This window comes from Apis laboriosa, unplaced genomic scaffold, assembly GCF_014066325.1.
Source record: "Apis laboriosa isolate Shangri-la unplaced genomic scaffold, ASM1406632v1 scaffold11_cov152, whole genome shotgun sequence".
In the NCBI taxonomy this organism is placed as follows: Eukaryota; Metazoa; Arthropoda; class Insecta; order Hymenoptera; family Apidae; genus Apis; species Apis laboriosa.
The window spans coordinates 8550-32856 of record NW_025221020.1 but is presented as its reverse complement, the minus strand read 5'-3'; the positions used below and the strand labels follow the sequence as shown (position 1 = coordinate 32856).

Sequence of the window (24307 nt, the reverse complement as noted above, 5' to 3'; positions counted from 1 at the left end):
AAAAATCAAATATATTTTTTATTATCCGTGTACATATTATTTATTATTTCTATTTATATTCTCTCTTTTATTTATTTAATGATCGGTTATAAATATTCAATATTTATTTTATTAATAAAACATTAATTTATTTTATAATTTTATTTTTGTTAAAAGAATATTAACGAAGAAAAAAATATTTGAACACGTACAAAATATTCAAGTTCGTTTATTGCAAGACTTTTAATCTCCAAAAATAAGTTTACATCTTGTATAGTTTCGAAGAGAACTAAGAAAAGAGATACAACATAGATCATCCATATATTGTTCTATTTACATTTCGAACGATTCAAAAATCAAAGCGCAATAATAACGAAATCTTATAAAAGTATGAATTACATACGACCAAAAGAATAAACTTGTACTATCGTAAAACTGTAAATGTAATTCAAAGGTGAGTTATGATTGTGATAATAATCGATTCCACAATTTATCTGACATATGTATATCACATTTATACATAAAAAACTATAATACAATTCATACAATAGTTAGAAAAAAAGAAAACGATTATCATCGTTTAATAATCCGTAAAATCATAAGCTATACACGATTCAGTCTGACATCATCTATTGTAATTTTGCTTCTTCCTTTGCTTTCCAAAGTATTAATTCCATACAAGCGATGGCATCCTCTTTACTATCGTGTCCACCAACTGTTAAAATTAATATTGTTAAAAGATTAATCGGAATAGTTGATTTTATTCCATCATAAATTATAACGTATAAAAAAAATCATGAAAAAAATTAACTATATATTTCCAATAAAAATAGAAAATAAATAATTTTTCAACTAACCATCATTTTGAATAAGCTTTCTTAAATATTCCGAGCAAAGATTCTTTAATGCTCTCTTCTGTGGATATCCATTTTTATGTGGAAACATCACGCTTGTATCGACCACAGTTCCATGCAAGAGTCTTAAAGCTTTGAAATCGCTTTCTAAACTATGACCGACTAATATAGTTTTCTCAGAAAACATTGTCAGCAGTGTCGCTTGAACATCTAATAACGTTGTTGTAACATTTTTCATATTTTCTTCCGTAATACCAGAAAATCTGCACACACGATTCCACGGATAATATATATAATATTGTTATTTGCTCAGAAAAAGAATAAAAATAAATAAATAAATACACACATGCGCGCATACACACACGCACGCACGCACGCATACACACACTATATATACATTTCTTCATCTAAAGGAAAAAAAGAAAAAAGGGATGAGAGGGAAAGAGGAAGAGGAAAGAAAAAATTTTAATACTTTTTTTTTACCTTGTGTTATAATCTATTATAGGATTTTGCGGATTGACTAACGTCTCGTATACTACATTGCAATCCTCGTCAATAACTGTTATCCTGGTTAGTTCCAGTCCTTGAGTAGTATAACACATTTCACAATCAAGCGCATATACTCCTTGTTCTTCGATCGGTGTATCTTAACAATGATAACGATAACAAGAATAATAACAATGAAAAACAGAAGAAATAGAAAAAAAAAGGTATAGAAAATATAAATATATATATATATATATATAATTGAATATAGAAAAAGAAAAAAGAGGAATAAAAAGAGAATAAATATTTAAGAATTACTTTTTGGCAAAGTTTTTACATAGCCACGAAGATTTTCATAATCTGTATAATCCCAAACGTGTGTTTTTGCATCGCAACAACCAGTTGCAGAACCATATTGTTGACAACAACTATATTTGCTTTCACCTCTGATTGTGAATTTTCTGCCCCAATGATATATACAATTCTGTGGTTGTAAAGCAAATCCTTGATTATCGATCATGTAAGTTTGACCGCATCGACTACAAATTCTTTCGTTAGGCACTTTTGACAGAACACTTTGATTTCGCGAATTGGTTACATAAACTTTGGCACGGCCCTGAATTTAAAGAATATTTAACATTAAAAAATAAATAAATTCAATGAATTTTATTAAATTTTATTATATTTTACCTTCTGACCATCGGGATGTGGACGAGGAAATCCGTTATCTCGAAGTTGTTGTTCCGTCATTATCCATTTTTTTAACATAGTATATAGAATTGCACCTCTAAATTCCATAACAGATTTTTTTGTCTTAAGAACACTCCAGGAACCTTTAACTTTCCCAGCAAGTATTACTTCGTGAGACATCGTACTGCTACCCGGCATTGTTGTTGCATTATTATCCACAGATGAATTTTGATCAACTTCTTTTCTCAATCTATGAGCAGCAAGCATGCATGAATTTTTGTAAACAGCTAGCGCTTTACATCTTTCGTGACAAGCGTATTCTTCTTTGACTGCACGTTGAGCTGCATCCTCGGAATTTGTGTAAATTAACACGCATACGTCATGCATCATATTCACGTAATACTGACGAACATTTAAAGGAAATTTTTGCGTGGTTACTTGCAAAGGTTCAGGACGTATTAATTGAGGAATCTAAAAGACAATTAACATATCAACAATCATAACAAAATATTATGCCCTAACAATTAATCTTAAAATATTTAATACAGACCACTTGTGGAACATGAGCAATACGTATACCACTCTTCGCTGTTTGCGCAGCTGTTTTATAATTATCCGTTATTTTTGTTTCTCCTAATTTTCCTACACAATTTTCCGTCACCTTTTTTTTTTCTATCGCTAAAGATTTAGCATACGGTACATGAGCAATTCGGACGCGACCTGTTACAAATATTATCAAACAAAATAAATCTCGTATAGATAACTAATTAATTAACATAATGTTTATTTATAATATTTAAAATATTTTCGTATATTTTCCCAAAAAAATTATTATATTACCATTTCCATTTAATTTTAAATCGTTGTTGCTCGTTATCCCTATCGTTTCGGGACAAATTCGGCGCACATCCTTAGAAATATTACTGCTCGCGTTAATAGGTTTTTCTGTTACAGTATCTCGTATTAAACGCCATCTTTCATACATTTTTTGTTGCGGATTTATTAATTTTCTTGCCTGTTGATTAATTCCAATTTGTCTGGTAACACATGCGGCAGCTGAAGGATGCGCCACTCTTTTTCTGCCAATCTCTTCTTTTTGTTCCTTTTCGTTCTCGTGGAATGCCGATAATTCTTTCGATGGCTCTATTTCTTTTGACCGTTCAGGTACTTGATATTCCTTGTAACACAAATAAATATATTCTTCGATACTATTCTTCAATTTTTTAGAGAATCTCGATAAGATCAATTTTTAATGTGCATACCTGAAATATTTTTAAACATTCTTCTTGTACATCATGATCCGAATCAGATGTACTGAAAGTTACATCAATATCGTTATCGATGATACTTTGATGATCCTCGTTCTCTTCATCACTATTATTTATCGAATTCAAACGGATATTTTCTACCGAATTTACCGATTTGCGAGTTGAATTTATTTCTTCTTTATTTCGTTCATGTACGTGCAATTTCTCGATTATCGTATCACTCGACTTACGATCTATTTTCGAATGTTTGTAACTTTTATTGTTTTTATTTTTAACATGTTCTTCTCTTTTCCCAGAAGAATAGCCGTGACGTTTCTCAGATCCATGATGATCCCTTCTATCATTTTTCGTCTTGTGTTTGCTTTCTTTATTTTTATCTTTTTCCTGATGCTTATATTTATTCTTATCTTTATCATATTTCTTATCTCTTGATCCTTTGCTTTTGTGTTTTAAATGATTTTTACTTTTACTTTTACTACAAGAATTGGAATGAGTTTTTTTACTCGACTCATACTTATCCTTGTATCTTTTACGAGATGTATTTTGATCCTTTTCATTTTCACTTTTATTTTTATCTCTGCTCTTATATTCCTTATCATTTTCAAAAGTATTTTTATTCGAATTTACTTCTGATACACTCCCTTTGTCAGCCTGCAAAGATTTTTTCGAATTTTCTTTATTTGGAAATCTATCTCGATTCAAAATGTTACTATATGTATTTTCATTAATGCAATTATTATCATTAATTGACTTTGAATAATGTGCATCTATTTTCTGATTATTTTTCAAATAATCGGATTTCTCAGTATCACGATACGAATCAATTTGTTCTGTGTCTATGGAATCAATTTGTGCAGTATTGGTTTTATTTGTGTCATTGTGACTATGATTTTCGATATTATCGCGATTATTTTCTTCTTCATCGTCAGAAAATTTCGGTTCAATATTTATAGAAGATTTATTATCTTGAGACAATTTGTCAGATTGTACATCAGAAATCGATTTAGTAGACGATTTAGTAAATACTTCGTCTATCATATCAAGCTCAGTTTCAAAATGATCAAACGCAGATTCTTTTAATCCATCGACAGATTTTAATGGAGCTTTTACTTTCTTTGGAACATATTCTTCTCTTCTCTTTTTACATTTTGGATAATAAGTTTCCCTGAGTTTAAATAAATACTCGTTCGAACTACCATCCTTGCAAGAATTTAACGAAGCTGAATCCGATTTACATGTAGGTATGTAACTCTGCATAGTATCTCGAGATTCAGGACTGATTATCATAGTAGGTTTGTATTTAATTTCAACATTTTGAGATTCCATAGACTCGTTACCTATATTTAACCAAGGCTTAACTCCATCTGGAGAACATTTACGCTTTACAGCAACTTTACTTTTTCTCGTTGGCATATAAGATACTATTGGTATATGACGTTTCTTTAATTCTGCAATCGGTGTTGGATTATAAACGCATGGAAGTTGCATATTAACAGATGTATCTGTTCTTTCTTCCATCATATCGGCTGTAACATTATTTATCGTACCAGTGGACCCAGAAGTTAACGTTGAGTCTAATCCTTCGACTACCTGAGAAACAACATTCTGGCAAGAAAATTTATTATCTACATCTGTGTAAAATTTCGATTAGTTAAGATTTTTTTGACAATTTTTTGTAATTTTTGTTGTAAAATTCCAAATAAAAATCAGATATTACCATTGTAGCACTTTTGGACTCTTCAACTTGACTCGTGGAACGGTTTTCCACCGTCTCGATCGCCTCCGTGGTGATTCCAACATCTTCTAAAATAATAATCAAATCTTTTTTTTTTTTTTTTTTTTGATATCTTTTATGAAAAAAATTCTAATATTCGAATGAAAATAAATTTCTTGAAATATAATATAAAGTATATTAAATATCAAACAACAACATGATTTACCTCGTTTCGAATGTTTGAAATGACAATAAGGTCTATCGCACGTTCCACTTTCATAAAATGGACAGTTAATAGCTTTAAAATAACCAGTCGAAGGCAACATAACTATTTCATCGTATCTTATACCTTCGATCGCTCATTCTTTCATCAAAAAATATCGTATAATGTCACATAAAAACGCTGATTTTTAAACAAAAATAAATTTTCTAAACTTCTTTTATAGATCAAACATTATTCTCTTTTACATTTAGTTACATTTAGTATGTTTGGCCATTATCCAAAAGAAATGTATACATTTTTACAAGACGCATTGAAAATATGAAACTCGAAGTGAATTAAATCCCGAGAACCGAGGTTATGTACAATTGACTTATGTACATTTCCCTATTCGCGATTTGTTTATAAGTATTCGTCTCCTCCCCCCAACCCAATCTTTCATACAGATCTTACTCTTTCCCCCATTTAACTATTTCCCGTTATTTTACATTTCTGTAGTACTAACTTTGTAAGTATTCTATACTCGTCATTTTACTAAGAGAAGAAGAAAAAATTAAAATCCCTAGTTGATTTCGTATTTCATAATTTATTCTTTTGATTTTTTTTTTTATTATACATATAGAATAAAAATAATCAATAATAATTGTTTATAATCAATATAATAATATCGGTATAACAATTATTAATAATAATTTTATTTTTCCTAAAATAAAAATAATAATACTTTTTGTAATAAACAATACTTTTGTAATAAAATCTTTATATAACTGAGAAATGATAACATTTACAAAATTTGTTTATTTTGGGACGAAGAATTTTTTAAATTTTTTTAAAATTGTATAGCAACATAATATATCCTACCATTTAATATTTAATAATCGTTTTATATCTTGTTTGTTAATTTATAATTTTTTTATTGAAGTATTGCAAAATTTATATCGTGCAACGAATTAAATTTTTCAACCAATATTAAATCAAAGACAAATTATTTATAGTACAAATAGCACTGAAAAAAGATATTTTTTCAATCATTTGATTTGATTGATTACATTTGATTTCTATCGAGTTTAATGAATTTGAATTTATCGTTCAAATACTGTTGAATTACAAGAAGATATTAGAGAAAATATTCTTTGTGCGTAAACATTAGTTTGAAATGGTAAAATTCTTTTTTCATGTCATATTCTTATTTAATTCTCTATTAATTGTCATAAAACGATTATAATATATGAAATATTAGATAATTCGATAATATATTATAATTGAAATGTACAAAATTATGATATAATATATACAAAAATTAATTTTTGTTTATTACCTAATAAAATCTAATAAATATGTATTTCATAAATATATATCATTGAAATAAAATTTGTATATTATACATAGGTGCAATGTCCGAGTTAATCATATCGAATATAAATATATATACTTATATATTTTTAAATATATTATAACAAAGTGGTACAAAATACAACAAGCGTTTTGGCAATATGATCATCATTAAATCGACCACAATACACCAACAACAAGTTTTTTTTATGCATGTATCTATATAACATAAGTTAACATCATTTCCATATAATAATTATCTACTAATTAGATTACTTTATCGTTTTGCGATCTTACGGATGATAACGGCAGTAAAAGATTAACTTAAGATCGACAATAATTTATCGCATTTGAACAATTGATTGATCTTTGTGTGCGTCTTCGTTTTCTACTGTTACAAATGAAGGTAATTCTGCTTTAGTAGCTAATTGTAAAGCATAGAACCATCTGAAAATTTGATTTAAATTTTATAATATGTAACATAATATATATATATATATACACGTATATACGCGCATGTACGAGAAACATATGAAACTTACTTTTGTTTGTCTTCGTCCGATAACGCTTGTAAATAGTAACTTTTCCTAGAATGATGCATTTTAAGAGCTCTAGATCTATCCTTGAAACTTAAAGGATCTTCGTCAGATAATTTAATACCTTCCGTAACAATAAAACCAGGCATAGGAGTTGCTGTCAAAGCCATATTTTCAGATTCAGATTTAAATGTATACAAAACAAAATCGGCATGTAATGCAAACCACCGCCGTGTCCAAGGTTTACTCGCTTGAGTTTTTAACATAAGATATCCAGATATAACGGAAGATGCGCTTGCTGAAACTTGTAATAAACTTGGTACCGGTCCAGATGTAGATGTTGAAGAAGGTGATTTAACAAGCGGTTGCGTTAAAGCGGTATAACATAAACGGCAAACTCTCATATTCTTATTATCCTCGAACAATAACTTTTGATTTGAACATTTACCGCAAACAATCTATATAGCAAATAAAATATTATACATTAAATGATAATAAAAAAAAAAAAAAAAAAAAAAAAAANAAAAAAAAAAAAAAAAAAAAAAAGAAAAACGATAAATATATAAGTTTATCATTGATAACACTTTTCTTTTTCCATTTCAATTGATTAGGATATATATTATCGAGGAAAATTACTCACTATTCCGCAAGCTCTGCAATTATGTTTCCGTTTCATCACAGAAAAAATCACCTCGCATATCATACACTTGGATATATCGTCGCTCTTTAAAACAAGTGTTTTAACATCACTAGTTTTTAAACTTGCTTTTCTTCTCATCATTTCTTGCATAGTATCGAACAGAGCATTAAGCCATGCTGCTTTTTCTTCGGCCGCATGTGTATATAATTCGACGCTTTTATCTTCGTCTCTTATGTAAAATGTATTTGCTGTTTCTAAATTATCACCTTCGATTATTTGCAAATTTTCGATTAGAAATTTAGCTCTCAATCGATATAATGGCCCAGGTATTAATCTTATTGAACAAAGTAATAATAAATCGCTAAACTGAAAAATAGAAAAAAAGAATCATTATTTCCATCATTTAACTAAACGTAATATTAATTATAAATGGATATCATCATCGATAAAAATTTATATATAATAAATTAAATTTATATATTATATGAATAAATGATCACGTGTACACGATATATTTAAATTGTGTATATATTAAGTACAATAATATTTTGTACGTACCAGAAACAATTGTCTTTCTTGATGATCACCGCTCCTTGCTGAAATTTTAACGATACGACCCTCTTTTATAAGCTCCCTCGTAACACTGACTAGATCCGTTGTATCGTATATACTCTCTTGTATTTCAAGAAGTTTTTTGAACTTGTCAATCTTCTTCATTGCATCATTCGTGTGATTAGCAGCAGTAGACACTAATTCCAATGCCTCTACGAGAAAGAAAGCCATGTCTGTTCGTTTGATTTTACGATTATAATCGTCGCCATCTACGGACGTCTATTTAAACGTGCCCCGTTCAATAGACGTTTAAATAGAAGCAAGTCCTTGCTAGATGCATTTTGATTATTTTATGCGGAAGTAATTCATCGAATCGAATGGAACTCGAAAGATCCTTACTTTTAGTATCCTTGTAATCAGCATTTTCTTCTGTGAGGTTTCTCAAATAATCTTTTAGAAGAAGCTCGTATCTTGGTAATCTTTGTATAGGGCTCAACATGTGATGAGGCAATGATAATTTGGCACACTCATCTAATTTTTGAATCTCATCGATAATCGCAGCAAATCTGGTGACTTTAGTTTGAAGAGACTGTATCAAATTCATGGCATAATCAAAATTTTTTACATATTCTGTGTACATTTTAAGAAAAGGCGCAAAATTTTTCATTATGTCTCCGATTCTAGGATTTGAATCCCAATTTTGCATTCTCTCTTGAAGTTGAGGTAACAAGAAATCATTGTGAAATTTATATATCGACTTAATATTAGAGAACATATGTTGAACAGTCTCTGGAGGAAACATAGGATGTGCTCTATTCTCTTGATCGATTTTGAATTGAAATACTTGATCGATCAATCGTAAAACGTTAACATAATTTTTTTCAGTAACCAACAATTCTTCAGCAACTCGACGTGCGTTTTTCCTTTTGGAATCCAAATAACTTGTATTACCAACTGATTTTAATTCTAGAATCGAGTCATCAGTATTATGATTCACGACTATTGCGGTATCTGTTTCCGATGATTTTGCTCCTTCCGATTCTTCTTCACTTTCGGATTCGCTTATCGCGAATGATTCCACTGCATATCGATGAGAATTTCTATCCGTAGTTAAATATCTACGCAAAGAAGAAATTTTGTTAAAAAAATGTTTTCGTAAAATAAATTACAATCGTTCCTAGTTGATTAACATACCTACTATTCCTATATTCCAAAACATTGCGCGATATTCGTACGAATGGGACTTCCATCGAATTTTCTTCTTCTTCTTGAGTATCACCTTGATCCATTGAATTTTCGGTCGACATTATAAACGATCGAAATCGTGGAAAACCTCCAAAAGAAGCAATTTTTCGAAATGAATGTCCATCATAATTTTCCTGTTTCTCACTTTCCGGTATTATATCAGAATGGTTGTAATCTTTATCCTGGCATTCTTTTAACTCGTTTAGATCAGTTTTTCTATCTATTACTTCATCAGGTTCCAATTCAGTATAAAAAGTACTGTTCGATGTTTGTGTCCTTGATACAAACATTTTGAGTGATCTGTTAAAATTCCTTCTATCTTTAAATTTTAAAATTGGCTTTGTTGTCCAAAGTGAAACATCTATCGATCGGTTCTGTTGCATTCTAAGCCTAAATTCATTAATTAAATAATTAATCATAATTAATCATAATTTAAATTAATACAAAAAAACACATTATAAAATTATAAAATTGTAAAATGCAATATAAAAATTTTATCTATTATTTATTATTAATTACCTTTTCGCAATATAATCATTTTATTCAATAAATACATTGGACGCTGAATTAGTGGAATCCAGCGTCGATCAACAACCACATATTAATACGTTCATTAAACACGAACATATATGTACATTATTTCATGTTGATATGAATCAACGAATCTATCTGTATCGAATTTTCTCATTTTGTACGAAGCGAAAGTAGTGAAATTTTTCAATGAAAAATCTCAGATCGCTCGATACAAATTAATTTTTGCATTTAATTTATTAGTAACGTATTATTTTTACATGCAACTATTATTTTATATAGATATTCTTCAACAAAATTTCCTTATAACTTTATGTATAGATGAAAGACAGATTTTAATATTTTATTTATAACTTTTAATAATAATTAACAGATAAAAATGAACAAAATTAATAATTTTGATCTTTAATATTGGTCCAATTTTTTGACCTGTTTATAATTAATAATATGGGTTATGAAAACACACATAGACATTTCAGCCAGTACTTGGTTACACCTTAGAATGACATATGTGCCATCTACACGAATATATTCACATGTATATTCGTGTATGCATATTCATGCGTAATGTACTTAAATGTAGAATATTCTTAAAAAATTTTTATATGTGATTCTCTTAATTATATATTCATATAATAAATATACTTATAAAATTCATAAATTTAGCAATATACTTTTGTAAGAAGTAAAAAATGAATAACGTTTATATAATCTTTTTTATATGAATACATAGTTACAATAGAAATGTCCAATAGAGAGTAAGATTAAGTAAGTAATGGAGGTCGTTCAAAAACGAGTCGTTGCACGGTTAAAGGATGTATATTCTCTATCTAGTATTGTTTCTCAGAATGATATATTGATGAAAGATGCCGAAATTGTGAATGAACAGACCGAATATAAGAGCTGAAAATTCCCCCCAAGCTCATGCTATGTAACTGCATTAAAATCTTAGAAACATATAACTATAATTTGCAGAAGGTTATCGATTACGTCTCTTGGTTTAACACGATGTAGCCTCGAAGAAAAAGTATATGATCGTTGAAACCGCATATCTATCGGTGCGTAAAATTGCTAGGTTAATATAATGTATTAAATATTATCTTTATCTTGTTTAACATATACTACCCATCAAGGGATTTCGCGGGTATACGAGTTTATGGGTAATATTTCCCAAGATTCTTTGGTATCAAATTGCGAGGCTGCGCGAAACACCGAAAGTTGAATTTGCTATACGAGGAAGAAAGATAAAGAAAATAGGAGAGAGAAACAAAAGACGTTCGAATTTTATTCGATGTTACTTTATCATACATTATCGTAAATAATTGAAATTTTGTTTTATAATTTATATTTATTTCGATTAACAAATGGCACATTGCTCGTATATGCATCTTATATACTTTTCATTTCACCACGATCATGGTGATCGCGATTGTCATCATTGTAACCGTCTTTGTAAATATAATAATTAATATCAATTTTAAATATCATTGATGACTACATATAATTACCGATACAGCAAATATTAATATAATGCTTTGCGCGTTATTTGTGTTAAAATCATTACGCGGATATTCAATGTAATCAATTGGTGGATGTTCCTGATTGCACGTGATATCTCTTCTAAATGTTTATACTTCAAAAAAATTCGTGCAAGTATTCACTTTCGTCGGTAAAGATAACTTGGTACAATACACGCGAATCTTCAATGCATCGCAAGCAAGTTGCTGATGACCCCTGTTTTGAGACAGATGCTTACCTGCGGACACGAAACTAAGACACAAAATAATGACGTGGATCATCGGCGATCATCGCGAAACGTTGTTTGTTCGCAGCTCTGGATTTATAGAGAAATATGTCGACACAAGGTGCAGAACTTTCAAATCGTTTCGTGACTCGAGATGTGGAAATTATGTCGGATGAGACACAGGTAAAAATACCATTTTATTTTATTCAACGATTCGTTCAATTGAAACGGTACAATTCATTTTATTTCACAAGCTTATCCTTTGTCATTAATTATTTTATTTTGCAGAATAATCGTATGGATATATTGGAATGTCTATCCGTTTTAATTAACGAGAATAACTCTGCAAATGATCAAACAGAAGGATTAACATTGGATGAACATCTATTAAGTGATGGCACAACGTTGACAGCAGTAACATTACCCGATGGAACGCAAGCATTCGTTGCCAATAATTTCAACGATAATGGTTAGAAATTAATAATTCAACGCAAAAGGACTATAAAAAATTTAGTTATTTGTATCAATAGCAAAACATTCAAATACATATAGAATAATATTTAAACGTTTTAGTATGTAAAGTTAGTCAAGTACTATAACTTTCTTTATAATTTCTGCAAACTTATTATCCGCATCATTCTACATTCGATTTAGATATGGATTTAAAAAGGCAAGCAACATTAGAATTGGAAAATGGAGATACTATATTGCTTCGCAATGTAGCAGAACTTACTGAAGGTAAACCACTTCAATTGGAATTGGAACCAGCAACTTTGGTTCAAGCTCATCAAACTACCATAGAGAACGTTGAAAACTATCCACGTGTGGAATTTATCGATGGTAATGCTTATATGGTAGCTGGTCACATCGATGTTAGTAATGATTTGTGGGAAATCGAAGATGGTAAATTGAAGAAAAAGGATTCGAAAATTTTATTAAATAAATTATCCACATCGAGGATAAGACATCCTTGTCCAAGAGAGGGTTGTTCAAAAGTTTACAGTACGCCCCATCATCTCAAGGTAAAAATCGTTTCTGATATCGATTACAAATTGAAAATCAATTCAAGTCCGTTCACAATTAGCATTACCTGTTCAATGTTATTCACATTGATAAATGTAAGTGGAAAATATTTTTAATCATATTTTATAAGCATATTTGGAAACTTAAATAATGATAATATGTATAATATAACGTGCGTGTGTATATATATATATATATCTATATCTTAAAAATTTAATTATGTCGGTTTATTAAAAATTATGAAACGATATCTTTTTATCTTATAGTAAAATAATATTATCATTAAACCAGGTTCACGAACGATCTCATACTGGTCAACGACCATACAGATGTACGCATCCAAAATGTAAGAAGAGTTTCTCGACAGGATATAGTTTAAAAGCGCATTTACGCACGCATACAGGGGAAAAACCTTACAAATGTCCAAATGAAACATGCGATAAAAGTTTTAAAACATCCGGAGATTTATTAAAACATGTACGAACACATACTGGAGAACGCCCTTTCTTATGTCCATTCAATGGTTGCGGTCGTTCTTTTACTACGAGTAATATTCGGAAAGTAAGAGAAAACTTTAAAATAATATAATTTTATTCGAAAAAATAAACAAACAAATAAATAAAATAACAGTTAATAGAAGAAATTATATTCTGTATATATACCAGGTTCACGTGAGAACGCACACCGGCGAACGTCCGTATAAATGTACACAACCCAAATGTGGCAAAGCATTCGCGAGCGCAACAAATTATAAAAATCATATACGAATTCATTCAGGTGAAAAACCATATGTATGCTCTATTGAAAATTGTGGAAGAAGATTTACAGAATATTCTAGTCTTTATAAACATCACCTCGTTAGTAATTTTATCATTATTTGCAATTGCCGATGACGATTGATTTTTAACTCGTTTCAATACATTTCTTTTCTTTTTAGGTTCATACACAACAACGTCCGTTCGAATGTAAAGTTTGTTTTAGGAGATATAGACAAAGTAGTACTCTTGTAATGCACAAAAGAACTGCTCATGCGTTAATAGACAACGATGATAACGTTGATGCTCTTTGTAAAAATTCTATTCAAGAATCATCTAGTCGAAGCAAAGATAAACAAAAAAGAAACATTATACGAGATAATGGTAATTCATCGTTAAAGGTAACTTGGAAGACATTTTGCATTTCGAATACATTTTGAGAATAATTTTAAAAAAATGTTCCTTTTTTTCCATATATAACCGAAGATTACAGAAAAAGATGGGCAAATACAGATTTCTAAAGCGATCGACGATTTAAACGATAATGAAACGCAGATTTTATTAGTCGGTGATCCTTCGCATATCGCAGCGCTACAGGTTTGTTATCTTTATATATATATATATATATATTTTTTATTTTTTTTTCTTCTTTTTTTCCTTATTTCAATTTGTTTTATCTCGTTAAATCCAATAGCAATATATCTGATAATATTTGTTGTATCTTATATATTTACAGAAGATCGAACTAAATGGTGAATTCGACGAGCATGGTATTGATACTTCTTTCGAAGAATTAAATATAAAAATTGAAGATATAGAACTTGGATGGCATTGATTACTTCAAAATGAAGTATATTCAATGAATATTAATTGAAAACATAAATCATTTATTATATTCTTTTGTCTATTTTGACAATTTTGTCCGTTGTTTTTTTTTTTTTTATATTATATACATATTGTAATTCACTGTCCTATCAATTTTCAACATCGAGAAGTAAAGATAATTTAGGCTTATTAAATTATTGGGAATGGTCATTGATGAAGCGTTTCGTTTTTTTCGCTGTAAAAAAAAAAAAAAAAGTTTTATTCATTCGTTATTTAATGAAAAAAATGTATCGTCGCGAAAATACAACTGATCATTATATATATATATATATATATATAAATAAACAGGATTTTTAATCATGATCGTTGCGATAGCAGAAAAGCTCTCTCAAAAATTTCCCTTTTCATATTATTTCTATTTCTTTTATTTCTATCTGTGGATTTTCTACTCACGTTTTTCATTTTTCAACTCATTGCAAGATTAATTATTTATATGTATATACGATGCACATTAATTTTTTTTATCACTTTTTGTTTCTTCCACATAATTATATATTATATTTCGAACAACAAATATATAAAATTATAGAAATCTCATATATACAATAAATTTGCGATAGTACATTATATTATATATAGCTTCAGAAAATTACAAAATACAAAAATATTTTCATTTTTTTTTCTATAATTTTGAAATATAATTAATCACGTTGAATTTCCTATAATATCATTAACATTTCATAAATATATGCATTGTAAATCAATATATCATAAATACATATGCATTGTAAACACAATGTGCTACATATGAATTGTCACAATATAAAAAATTTGCGATAAAATTAAACAAGAACTTGATCGTATATTTCGTTAAATAGAAGGAAACTTTACAAGATGTGTAAATTATCTTCAAACAGTTGTACGGTTGAGAAGAACATCAATTGTTATTAGCACGAGTTTACTAACCAAATAACTATATTAACGTGTTCAAGTTTGGAATCGAAGAGAGATGATTTTTGTACCAGTTACATATGAACGTTGAATCAGAATTTCAGTTAAGACGCGACATTGCGAATCGCGTAATAGATTCAATTCTCTCTCTCTCTCTCTCTCTCTCTCTCTCTCTCTCTCTCTCTCTCTCATCGTTTCTACCATCCCACTATATCACTGTTCCATTTTTTATCTTTTTCATTTATTTAATCATATTTCTGCTTGTTTCTTCCGAAGTATTCTTTCGAAATATTTTCAGTAATTTTGTTCTAGTTTTTCTTAAACAATTTTAATTTAAGTTTTAGAATTATTGCGATAAGATAAAAGAATGATTTTTTTAACTGATTTTACGAATCTAATTTTTTTCTTCTTTACATAAAGTTGTGGACCTTGGCGTTTAACATTCTTACGACATACGTTTGAGCAAGGGATCGTTTAAAGTCGTTTACTTCCGAAAGTAGTTCGAGCACGTGATTGACTGATCAACGAAGTGACCGTTCTTCTGTCTTTCATTTAAAGAAAAATTTTAGAATGTGCGTTATTCGACCAAGTTGCGTTATAACGGGTAAAACATATAAATATCGGTGGTTTGTTGAAAAAATGATTTTATCATTATTGTTCGATAAGTGTTAACTATAAATCACGAGGGGATGGATCGTTTAATTTCTTTTTACTATTATAAGGTAATAATTAACTTATTTCATACAAATATAAAGTATTCTTATTCACAGATATTAATTAGATAAAGCGTAATCTAACTTATATTAATTTTTACGTTATTTATCGACAATATGATAAAAAAATATTAGCAAATTGCGTAAAAACTAGAAAGTCAAAAAATCATCGAAGAAGAAATGCTTTTTGCAGGTATATATATATATATATATATATATATATATATATACGTATAATCTTGAAATCGCGGTTAAATTTTATATAATTTAAAAAGATGAAGAAGATGAAGGAGAGGTAAAAAAGAAGGGTGAAAGAATAGACTAATATGTAATATTTGAACGTTGTTCAAAATTTTTTTATGTTTTTTATTTGTAAAGATTGCAAATTTTTAATTGCGATAAGCAGCGATGAATAATTTCCAATAATTTTGAATTAGATACGAAAATTTAAACTAGCACGAATAGCCTGTTCATTTTGGAAATTATAAATTATATTATATTATAATTACGTTAAAAAATCGAAGTTTATAGGAAGAAATATACACTTGTACAAGGATATCGATAGATAATAATAGGAATAGTGGAAATTTCAAAAACAGAAAGTTAATTAGAAGTGCAAACTATGAGGGAAAGGCAAGGGATGAACGAGGATATAGTCGAGAGACGTTTTTAACGTAGCAGTTATCAGTATTAAAACGTGTTTGTACTCTCGAGATCACAACTGTCGTGATACATTATACATATTCTACTTCATCATTAAGGTGCGTACTTTCATTATATTGGAAATCAAACGAAAGATGATTGTGTTTCTTTATTTCAATTGCAATCAAAATTATATCGTTATCGAACATAATTATATCGTTTAATTTTCTATGGTTTATTATTATCGAAAATATTTCGTTCTCGTTTTTACACGTTAATCGATGTTTACTCGATATCTGGTTTAGCGTTGTTTCAATGTATAACGAAGATAAGTTCTTGCATTCTCATATATAAACGATGAAATTTATATAAAATAATATCAGATATATTAACATGTAGCATCTATTTCACAAATTTTTTCGCGCGAATGAATAATTGAAAATTTGAAAAAAAAATTTTTTTTAATTCTATCTCTTATTTTTTTCTTCTTTTTGCTTTGAGAAAATATATAGTCAAATATAGATGTTACAGGCCAGTAAATATTACGCGTAAAAATGAAAAAAAAAAAAAGGAATAGACTACCAGGAAGTAAATAACAAACCATGTTAAAAACGTAATAGGTAGAAAAAATATATGTATTCTTTGCGCGATAAATCATGCGTTTGATCGATTTTTTCCATCGATCTTTCAACTAGCGGGATATATATTACGTTATACAAAGTACATTGTGGAAGTTACGTAAAGAGTATCGTTGAAGGGAACATTTTTGTCGCCAACTACGCGGTAACTGTGAAAATTGTAGTCGCACGGTAAACGTCCCTAAGTCCAATTGCAACCATCGATCAGTATTCTCAAACAATGCGTTTCCTACATTCAAGAAAATATTCGGTTTAACGACTACCACTTTGGACAGTTTAAGTTACTTTGTTTCTTGAATCTTTTGTTTCGTTAGAATCATCATTCTTGCGACTGGTAAGAATTTAAATTCGCTCGCGTCTTCTTTCTTTTTTTTTTTCTTCTCATTCTTATTCCGAATTCGAAGAATATTCGTCTTATTGAACGGAAGAAATCTTTCGTACAACTGGAGTTTTTTTTTCTTTTACGTATCAACGCAACATTACTTTTATCATTCTATAAATTCGTTTTTTGCGTTTCGGTTGATCGCTTTCGTAAATAAGAAAGAAGCGTCGCAGAAGTGGATGTCGATTTCGAAATAAATTGTGAAAATTTCGATATTTCAGATTAAGCAGGTAAATCTTTTATATTTTCCATAGAACAGTTATACAAGTATATTCTAATAATTACATCATTTGATATTCTTGTTTCAGGGTATTCGCTGATTCGAAGGAACAGAATAAATTTGAAAGAAAAATGAAAAAATAATCGCATTACCTATCGATAAAATGGTTAGTTGTTGCCACTTAAAATCGTATCGGATATCTAACAGAGTCGTCATCGAGGGAGAAGAAGGTGACTTTTGAAGGTCGCGAAATCAGAGTCTAAAGAGTTATCACGCGATAATGTCGTAGTCTGCTTGACCGTCCATAATCTGTTTTTAGTGCAGTGGTAGTAAGAATCGCGACAACAATCCGCGAATCGGTCGTTCTATTGTATAATTATTAAGAATTGTCTTTCAAACAAAGCAGCATCGTAATTATCAAATAATAGAGACAATGTTTGAAACGGAAGGAAGAAATTTATGAAACTGGAACGAAAATTTGCATCGTTATTTTATTAGAGATTTTTCGTTGTTGTTCCTGACACTCATTCTTATCCCATTTCAAACACGATCAGTTAAAGAATGTCGAAGAAGCAATGGTTGGTCCTGTTGATGCTGTTCTTGACATACTTGTTACTAGGTGCTTCCATTTTCTACCATATCGAGAGCCGCTTAGAGATCGACCGCATTGAAAAAGACAAACATGAACGCATCAAAATTAACGGTGAGCATAATGGATCGTGATAATTAAACAACAAACAACATCCATAACAACAAACAACATCTGAAATTTGTAAAATGCAGCCCAAAAAAATGTTCGATTCGATATATGTACGCATGTATTCGATATACACATATAGCGATCTACGGACGAATCACCATTCAAATATAGTAAAATCGATGCGAATACCAATAAATATACATATAATCTATGATCTATTATAACTCTTTCACCTAATGTTTATTTAAATAAGTATAAAAAAAGATTTCGTATTTTTCTTTCTTTCTCTCTTTCTCTCTCTCTCTCTCTCTCTCTCTCTCTCTCTCTCTCTCTCTCTCTCTCTCTCTACATTAAACAACAATGAACAATCGTGATAGAGAATAAATTCATTGAATCGGTTTTTTCGATATCAAGTTACGAAACGAATTGTATGCGAAATTATGTGGACTAAGACCACTCCCTGTTAAATTGTTCAGCAAATTTATCGGTTCCTCTCATAAACATTGATTACTTCGTAAACATTTCTAAACTATTATTTCAATATTGAGAATTGTCACAAGATCAATTATTTTTTTGCACTTCATCAACTCGGTATCACCAAACGCTATTATTAGTATTAATCGTTGAAATTGATAGTATTTTTTAATTAAAGTAGTATAATTACATATACATATGTACACATGTGCGATGATCGAATAGATTTTTACCTTCGTTGTAAAGAAAGGATGACAAAGATCAAAGTAAAATCTTTGATCGAACGTATAATACGATATATATTTTATCGAAAATACATGTTCATATCGAATTGAAATAGAGAAATTGCACGAAATATTATATTATATTTAAATCGAATTTGAAGAATTAATCAAGATCTTTACCTTCGCGCCAACTTTTTATCCGATATATTCTTTGTTGAACAGTATCGACGTGACTTGTTTCCACGGTACGACTAGTTCGAAGCGAACGGAGAGCATAAACGATAAACGAATAAACCGAAACGATAAGATAACATTTTCCCGGGAATAATATATAGTTTGAATTTGAACGAAGAGTATTATGCAGACTTCCGAAAGAGCTCGTTCTCGAAGGAGTCTCAATCTTATATATATATATATAAGAAAGAATCGATGTCTTTTAAATACGAATCGTGATCCGAAAATAAAATTCATTATACAAAATTATAACAAAATTCTTGTGATAAATTCGCAATTTTTAACCGCGTTACAAATTATCTTAATTAGTTTTCATATCTCGACGTTGTTTTTTTCAGCTTTGCTACACACGCATTATGTACCGAATCTTAGTCACGATCACGATGAAATTCTCGAGAACTTGACACGATACTGCGGAAAATCAGTTTATAATTATACCGAAGGCGATTATCCCCTTAAATGGGATTTTTATAATAGTTTTTATTTCGCTTATACCGTCGTCAGCACAATAGGTACGTACGTACTAATAAATTTTTAAAATATCGGTTAATCTAATTATTACGCTTTCATACGATTTATGATTTATATCACGTATGACTTGTAACAAAAAATTTATAATTTTCATTGTTTAATCGTGTATCGAATATAACATGTAGGTTAACGATATAATACATGTAGGTTACGGGAATTTGGCTCCAACGAACAGGCTCAGTCGCATCCTGATGATATTTTATGGTCTGATAGGCATACCTATGAATGGAATTTTGTTGACACAATTGGGAGAATTTTTTGGCCGTGTATTCGTTAAAGCTCATGAAAAATATAAATCTTATAAGCATGGCCGTGACAATTATTATCCTAAAAAATTAACAACGTTCGAAACGAGAAAAGCTGGATTGGCTGCACAAATATTTGCTCACTTGTTGCCAGGTTTCGTCATGTTCATCTTTTTCCCAGCATTTCTTTTCTCTCATTACGAGGGTTGGAGTTACGAAGAAGCTGTTTATTACGCTTTCGTCACATTGACCACCATTGGTTTTGGAGATTACGTGGCAGGTGAGAAAACATTCTTTTATCCTATATGATCTATCAGAGAGAAAGAGAAAGAGAAATGATCATTTTTTTTATCATTATTTGCATCGAATGTACATATATTCGATAGGGCAGGACAATAGCAAGGGTAGCGGATTTTTCTTTATATTATACAAGATCTTTCTGATTTGTTGGATTTCCTTTGGACTGGGATACACCGTCATGATCATGACATTTATCACGCGAGGTATGCGAAGTAAGAAGATTACTAGAATAGAGCGTAAATTAGCTATCAATTTGAAGCACACGCAAAGTAAAATATGGAATGAATTCAATAAGGAAATAAATTATTTACGCCGTGTTTTCAACGAGTTGCAATTATCTAAAGTTAAGGTAAAACAAATTCTCCTATTCTTTATTTTGCTTCTCGATTCGTTCCTATATAATGCATCCTTGTTACACGCATGTGTACGTATAAATGCAATTTATCAATTTAATATTCACGTTTTTTCAATAATCGATTTTCAGAGAATATACGTTGACGAATGTAATTACGAGATTCCACCGTCTAAATTTTGTCGTAGCAACAGTTTTCCCGATCTTCGAGATTTGTTGTACGCCTCAAAAGAGAAAGATGAAATGTATCAGAGACCTCGACGACGCGCCAATAGCGAAGTGGTTCCAATGGTAAGTTGGTCGATTCGGCTGTGGTACGATATGAATTTTTTCACATTCAAATTTTTGAGCTAAGATCCCGAGTATACAATTTTAATTACAAATATTTATTACTTTTCGAGATATCGATGAAAATCTTTCTCGTTGTTATACGTATACACCCTATGACTATGTACGCGTCAATATACGATCGCCGTTTATCTATTCTTTTTACAAATATATTGTGGTGACTACTCAACTGAGATTGATATCTCAGCTCTATCATCGTAACTTTGATTATCGTAATTTCAATCGTTCAATAATTGTTTTACATTTTATTTTTGCATTCCGCGAATTCCAATTGTTCCATGTAAGATAATATTCAATACAAATATAATAGCGAAAGATTTTTATCAATATTATCGAAATTTTTTTATATTCTCATTCTCTCAAAATTTCAATATTTTATTAATCAATTCTTCATATTTTCTTTACTCGTTCCTTTCTTCTTTCTTCAAATTTAAATAAATAATTTTAAATAATTATTAATAAATTAAATATATATATATATATATATATATTAATATTATTTTTTTTGAATCATTCGATAGGAAAATCAAGTAACGCGCGTCGTTTCTGAAACCGATCTTCAAAGAATCGATAAAACAGCAACATTCGCAACTCATGCAATGGTTCAACCAGCAGAATTGTTGGCAAGATTGGTGAATATTCTTGGTTATATACCACCAGCTACCGAAGATATGGGAGCCGATGGTTCAAATCAGACAACTTACGTTGGCCAGGAACAAGTCGGATATCACAGTGACAAACTCGAAGAAAATAAAGAGATTTTTGAAAGAGAATCGATTCACGCGTCCAATACCGGATCTAGAATCTGGACAATCGGGCACGAAAAGATACCGCGATTCGTAAGACCTCGTTCGAGAGCAGCAAGTGAGATTAGAATACAAGAAACGAAAAACGAGGATCGAAACATCGAACGAACTTGGTCCGGACCAACAGCGGCTAGAAAGATTCAGGAATTGATGAAATCCCGTGTAAATGAATCATCGGGCAAAGAACGTGACATTAAAGATACCAAATTCTCTAAACTTCGCAATTTTGCATTAACAAAAAACGTTCCTAAAGCATTGATCTCGTCCAGCCCTTGGAAAAATCGTTTCTCGATAAGTTCGGAAAAAAAAATCTCCGAATTCGATCGCAATATTAACGGTAAAGACTTGGCCGGACAAGGATCTTTGTCGATCGATGATAGACGAGAGTCGATCCCAACCAATTTAAATCCACAAAGATATTATTACACGCATACCGGCGCGGCTAACAATTTCAACAACAATGTTAATAATAATGTACTCGAAGAGACCAGTTTGGCCGATTTTTTGAGAGCCCTTACCGTTCTTCACGCTAGCGTTGCTGTCAACAACGGTAATTGGACCTCTGCTACGAACGAAGATCAGATTCGTCGTGATCAACCTCGAAGAAAATTAGGCACCGCTTCTTTAACACCGCCGAAACTTCCTAGCTTGTTTACCTTATTTTCACCATCTCCACCCGTATCAACCACTCAAAGTAATCAAAACACTATTACGCAAGAATCTAATATAAACTGGAACGAAGATAAACTACCTTGGTTTCAAACAACAAGACGAGAATCGAGAAGAGGTAGTTTAGCGTTTGCTCATCCTACCATGGCTGCCAAATCGAGACGATTTTCTTTGAGACCTGTAGCAACACCTGTCAGTCCACCGACGCCTCCGAAAAATGACTCACCATTCTTATCGGTCAGTTCATTTCGAGAGAGGGAGAGAGAGAAAGAGAGAGAGAAACGATTTATCGTTTACTTTTTAAAAACGGTCTTTTATTTTATTTTTTTTTTTATTTTCAGAAAACTAAATCAACGTTTTTGTTCGAATCCCCTAAAGAGCCTCTTATTCTAACAGAGAGAACACCAGGTTTTTCAACGCCGATCAAATCAACCTTGAGCGATCGTCGTTTCTCGTTACGACCAGCTCAAAATCCGAACGTTAATTTAAAAGGAGGTAATACTTCTATCGTTTCTACGCAAAAAGTTGCACCTCGTTGGAAGGCTGGTATATTGCAACGACAAATCGGTCAAATGAATCTTCGACGTCGAGCCAGAGCGTTCAGTTTGAGCGACGTTCACATCGAAGATCACGGAGAAAGAGCCGAACCTTTTCATTTATCATCTAATATTATTTACAAAAAAAATAATCACGATACAATTTATAAAAATCCTAAAACCGGTGAATTTGCATCATCGATCGAAAATTCGGGTCAATTCGCATCTTTGGTTTCCAATTCGGAACGATATTCACCGCTTTCACAAGAAATTATTTCTACGAATTCTGTTCGCCTCGAGGAAAAGAACGTACGAATCATCGATCCACAATCACATTCCATCGTACACACAATTCCTATCGAGAATGTCGATGATCGTTCGAACGAATCTACATCTAATTCTCGTTTAAGCGATCGAATAGAATCAACTTTGTGTAAAGATGCCCGAATAAGTACAAAAAAACAAGTATCATCGAATGATTCTTTCACTAATAATTCTACTTCTCAATATAATTTATTTACTAATATCGACGCAGAATCACAAGAACCATTGGTGGAAGTAAAAATAGAAAATTCCAGTACAAATATCATTTCCGATCCGTTTAAAACAGTTACACCCGATGTTTCTTCGCATCATTCGTTAGATTCTCTTGCAGAGTTCAAAACCGAGAAGCACAAATCACACTTGCCTATCGATAAATCGTGACACAGACTTTTCGTTCATTTCGTTCAAAACGGATTTATTAATCGGACAATAATAGAACAATCGCAAATCGTGTTCATTTTCGATGTAATTAATTCTACGATTCTCTTTCATCATTCTTTCAAGTGAAAAAATGATAATTTCGAACAACATACGAGATACGTTATAGGGATACGATGACGATACAAAGTACTTATTTACGTTATACAAAAATTTTTAACCGCGCGTGATTGTTGACCGGCATAT

The 24307-nt window shown here is 30.4% G+C and overlaps 4 protein-coding genes across 16 annotated transcripts; 2 read left to right on the top strand and 2 right to left on the bottom strand.

Annotated features, from left to right (window-relative positions):
- Positions 1-192: 192 nt before the first annotated feature.
- LOC122717268 (RNA exonuclease 1 homolog) lies at positions 193-5700 on the bottom strand. 2 transcript variants are annotated; one of them, XM_043941177.1, is made up of 10 exons: positions 5218-5700; positions 4995-5080; positions 3272-4882; positions 2850-3186; positions 2560-2729; positions 2010-2480; positions 1638-1935; positions 1317-1479; positions 837-1096; positions 193-694 (listed from the first exon to the last, which is right to left on the bottom strand). In XM_043941177.1, exons 1-10 carry the CDS (start codon positions 5315-5317, stop codon positions 609-611), a joined length of 3582 nt encoding a protein of 1193 aa, XP_043797112.1. In that variant the 5' UTR covers positions 5318-5700; the 3' UTR covers positions 193-608. The 2 variants fall into 2 exon arrangements, with proteins under 2 accessions (XP_043797112.1, XP_043797120.1); XM_043941185.1 differs by having other exon boundaries at positions 3272-4867.
- A 930-nt stretch (positions 5701-6630) lies between these two features.
- On the bottom strand, positions 6631-19904 carry LOC122720152 (FYVE, RhoGEF and PH domain-containing protein 4-like). Of its 2 annotated transcripts, none has more exons than XM_043946668.1 (7): positions 19519-19904; positions 9466-9906; positions 8671-9389; positions 8278-8483; positions 7720-8085; positions 7086-7537; positions 6631-6990 (listed from the first exon to the last, which is right to left on the bottom strand). In XM_043946668.1, the coding sequence occupies exons 2-7, from the start codon at positions 9897-9899 to the stop codon at positions 6885-6887; spliced, it is 2283 nt and encodes a 760-aa protein (XP_043802603.1). In that variant the 5' UTR covers positions 9900-9906; positions 19519-19904; the 3' UTR covers positions 6631-6884. The 2 variants fall into 2 exon arrangements, with proteins under 2 accessions (XP_043802603.1, XP_043802602.1); XM_043946667.1 differs by lacking the exon at positions 19519-19904 and adding an exon at positions 10036-10710.
- Positions 10973-14889, top strand: LOC122720155 (zinc finger protein 76-like). 5 transcript variants are annotated; one of them, XM_043946675.1, is made up of 9 exons: positions 10973-11105; positions 11796-11974; positions 12080-12260; positions 12446-12909; positions 13106-13375; positions 13480-13671; positions 13752-13970; positions 14056-14166; positions 14306-14889. In XM_043946675.1, exons 2-9 carry the CDS (start codon positions 11900-11902, stop codon positions 14402-14404), a joined length of 1611 nt encoding a protein of 536 aa, XP_043802610.1. In that variant the 5' UTR covers positions 10973-11105; positions 11796-11899; the 3' UTR covers positions 14405-14889. The 5 variants fall into 5 exon arrangements, with proteins under 5 accessions (XP_043802610.1, XP_043802613.1, XP_043802611.1 ...); XM_043946678.1 differs by having other exon boundaries at positions 10978-11105; positions 11880-11974; XM_043946676.1 differs by having other exon boundaries at positions 11069-11716.
- On the top strand, positions 15125-24258 carry LOC122720151. 7 transcript variants are annotated; one of them, XM_043946663.1, is made up of 9 exons: positions 15126-16067; positions 17942-17950; positions 18029-18643; positions 19911-20084; positions 20251-20628; positions 20735-20997; positions 21133-21291; positions 21870-23060; positions 23165-24258. In XM_043946663.1, exons 3-9 carry the CDS (start codon positions 18502-18504, stop codon positions 24062-24064), a joined length of 3207 nt encoding a protein of 1068 aa, XP_043802598.1. In that variant the 5' UTR covers positions 15126-16067; positions 17942-17950; positions 18029-18501; the 3' UTR covers positions 24065-24258. The 7 variants fall into 7 exon arrangements, with proteins under 7 accessions (XP_043802601.1, XP_043802598.1, XP_043802597.1 ...); XM_043946662.1 differs by lacking the exon at positions 17942-17950; XM_043946664.1 differs by lacking the exons at positions 15126-16067; positions 17942-17950 and adding an exon at positions 16083-16819.
- Positions 24259-24307: the final 49 nt, after the last annotated feature.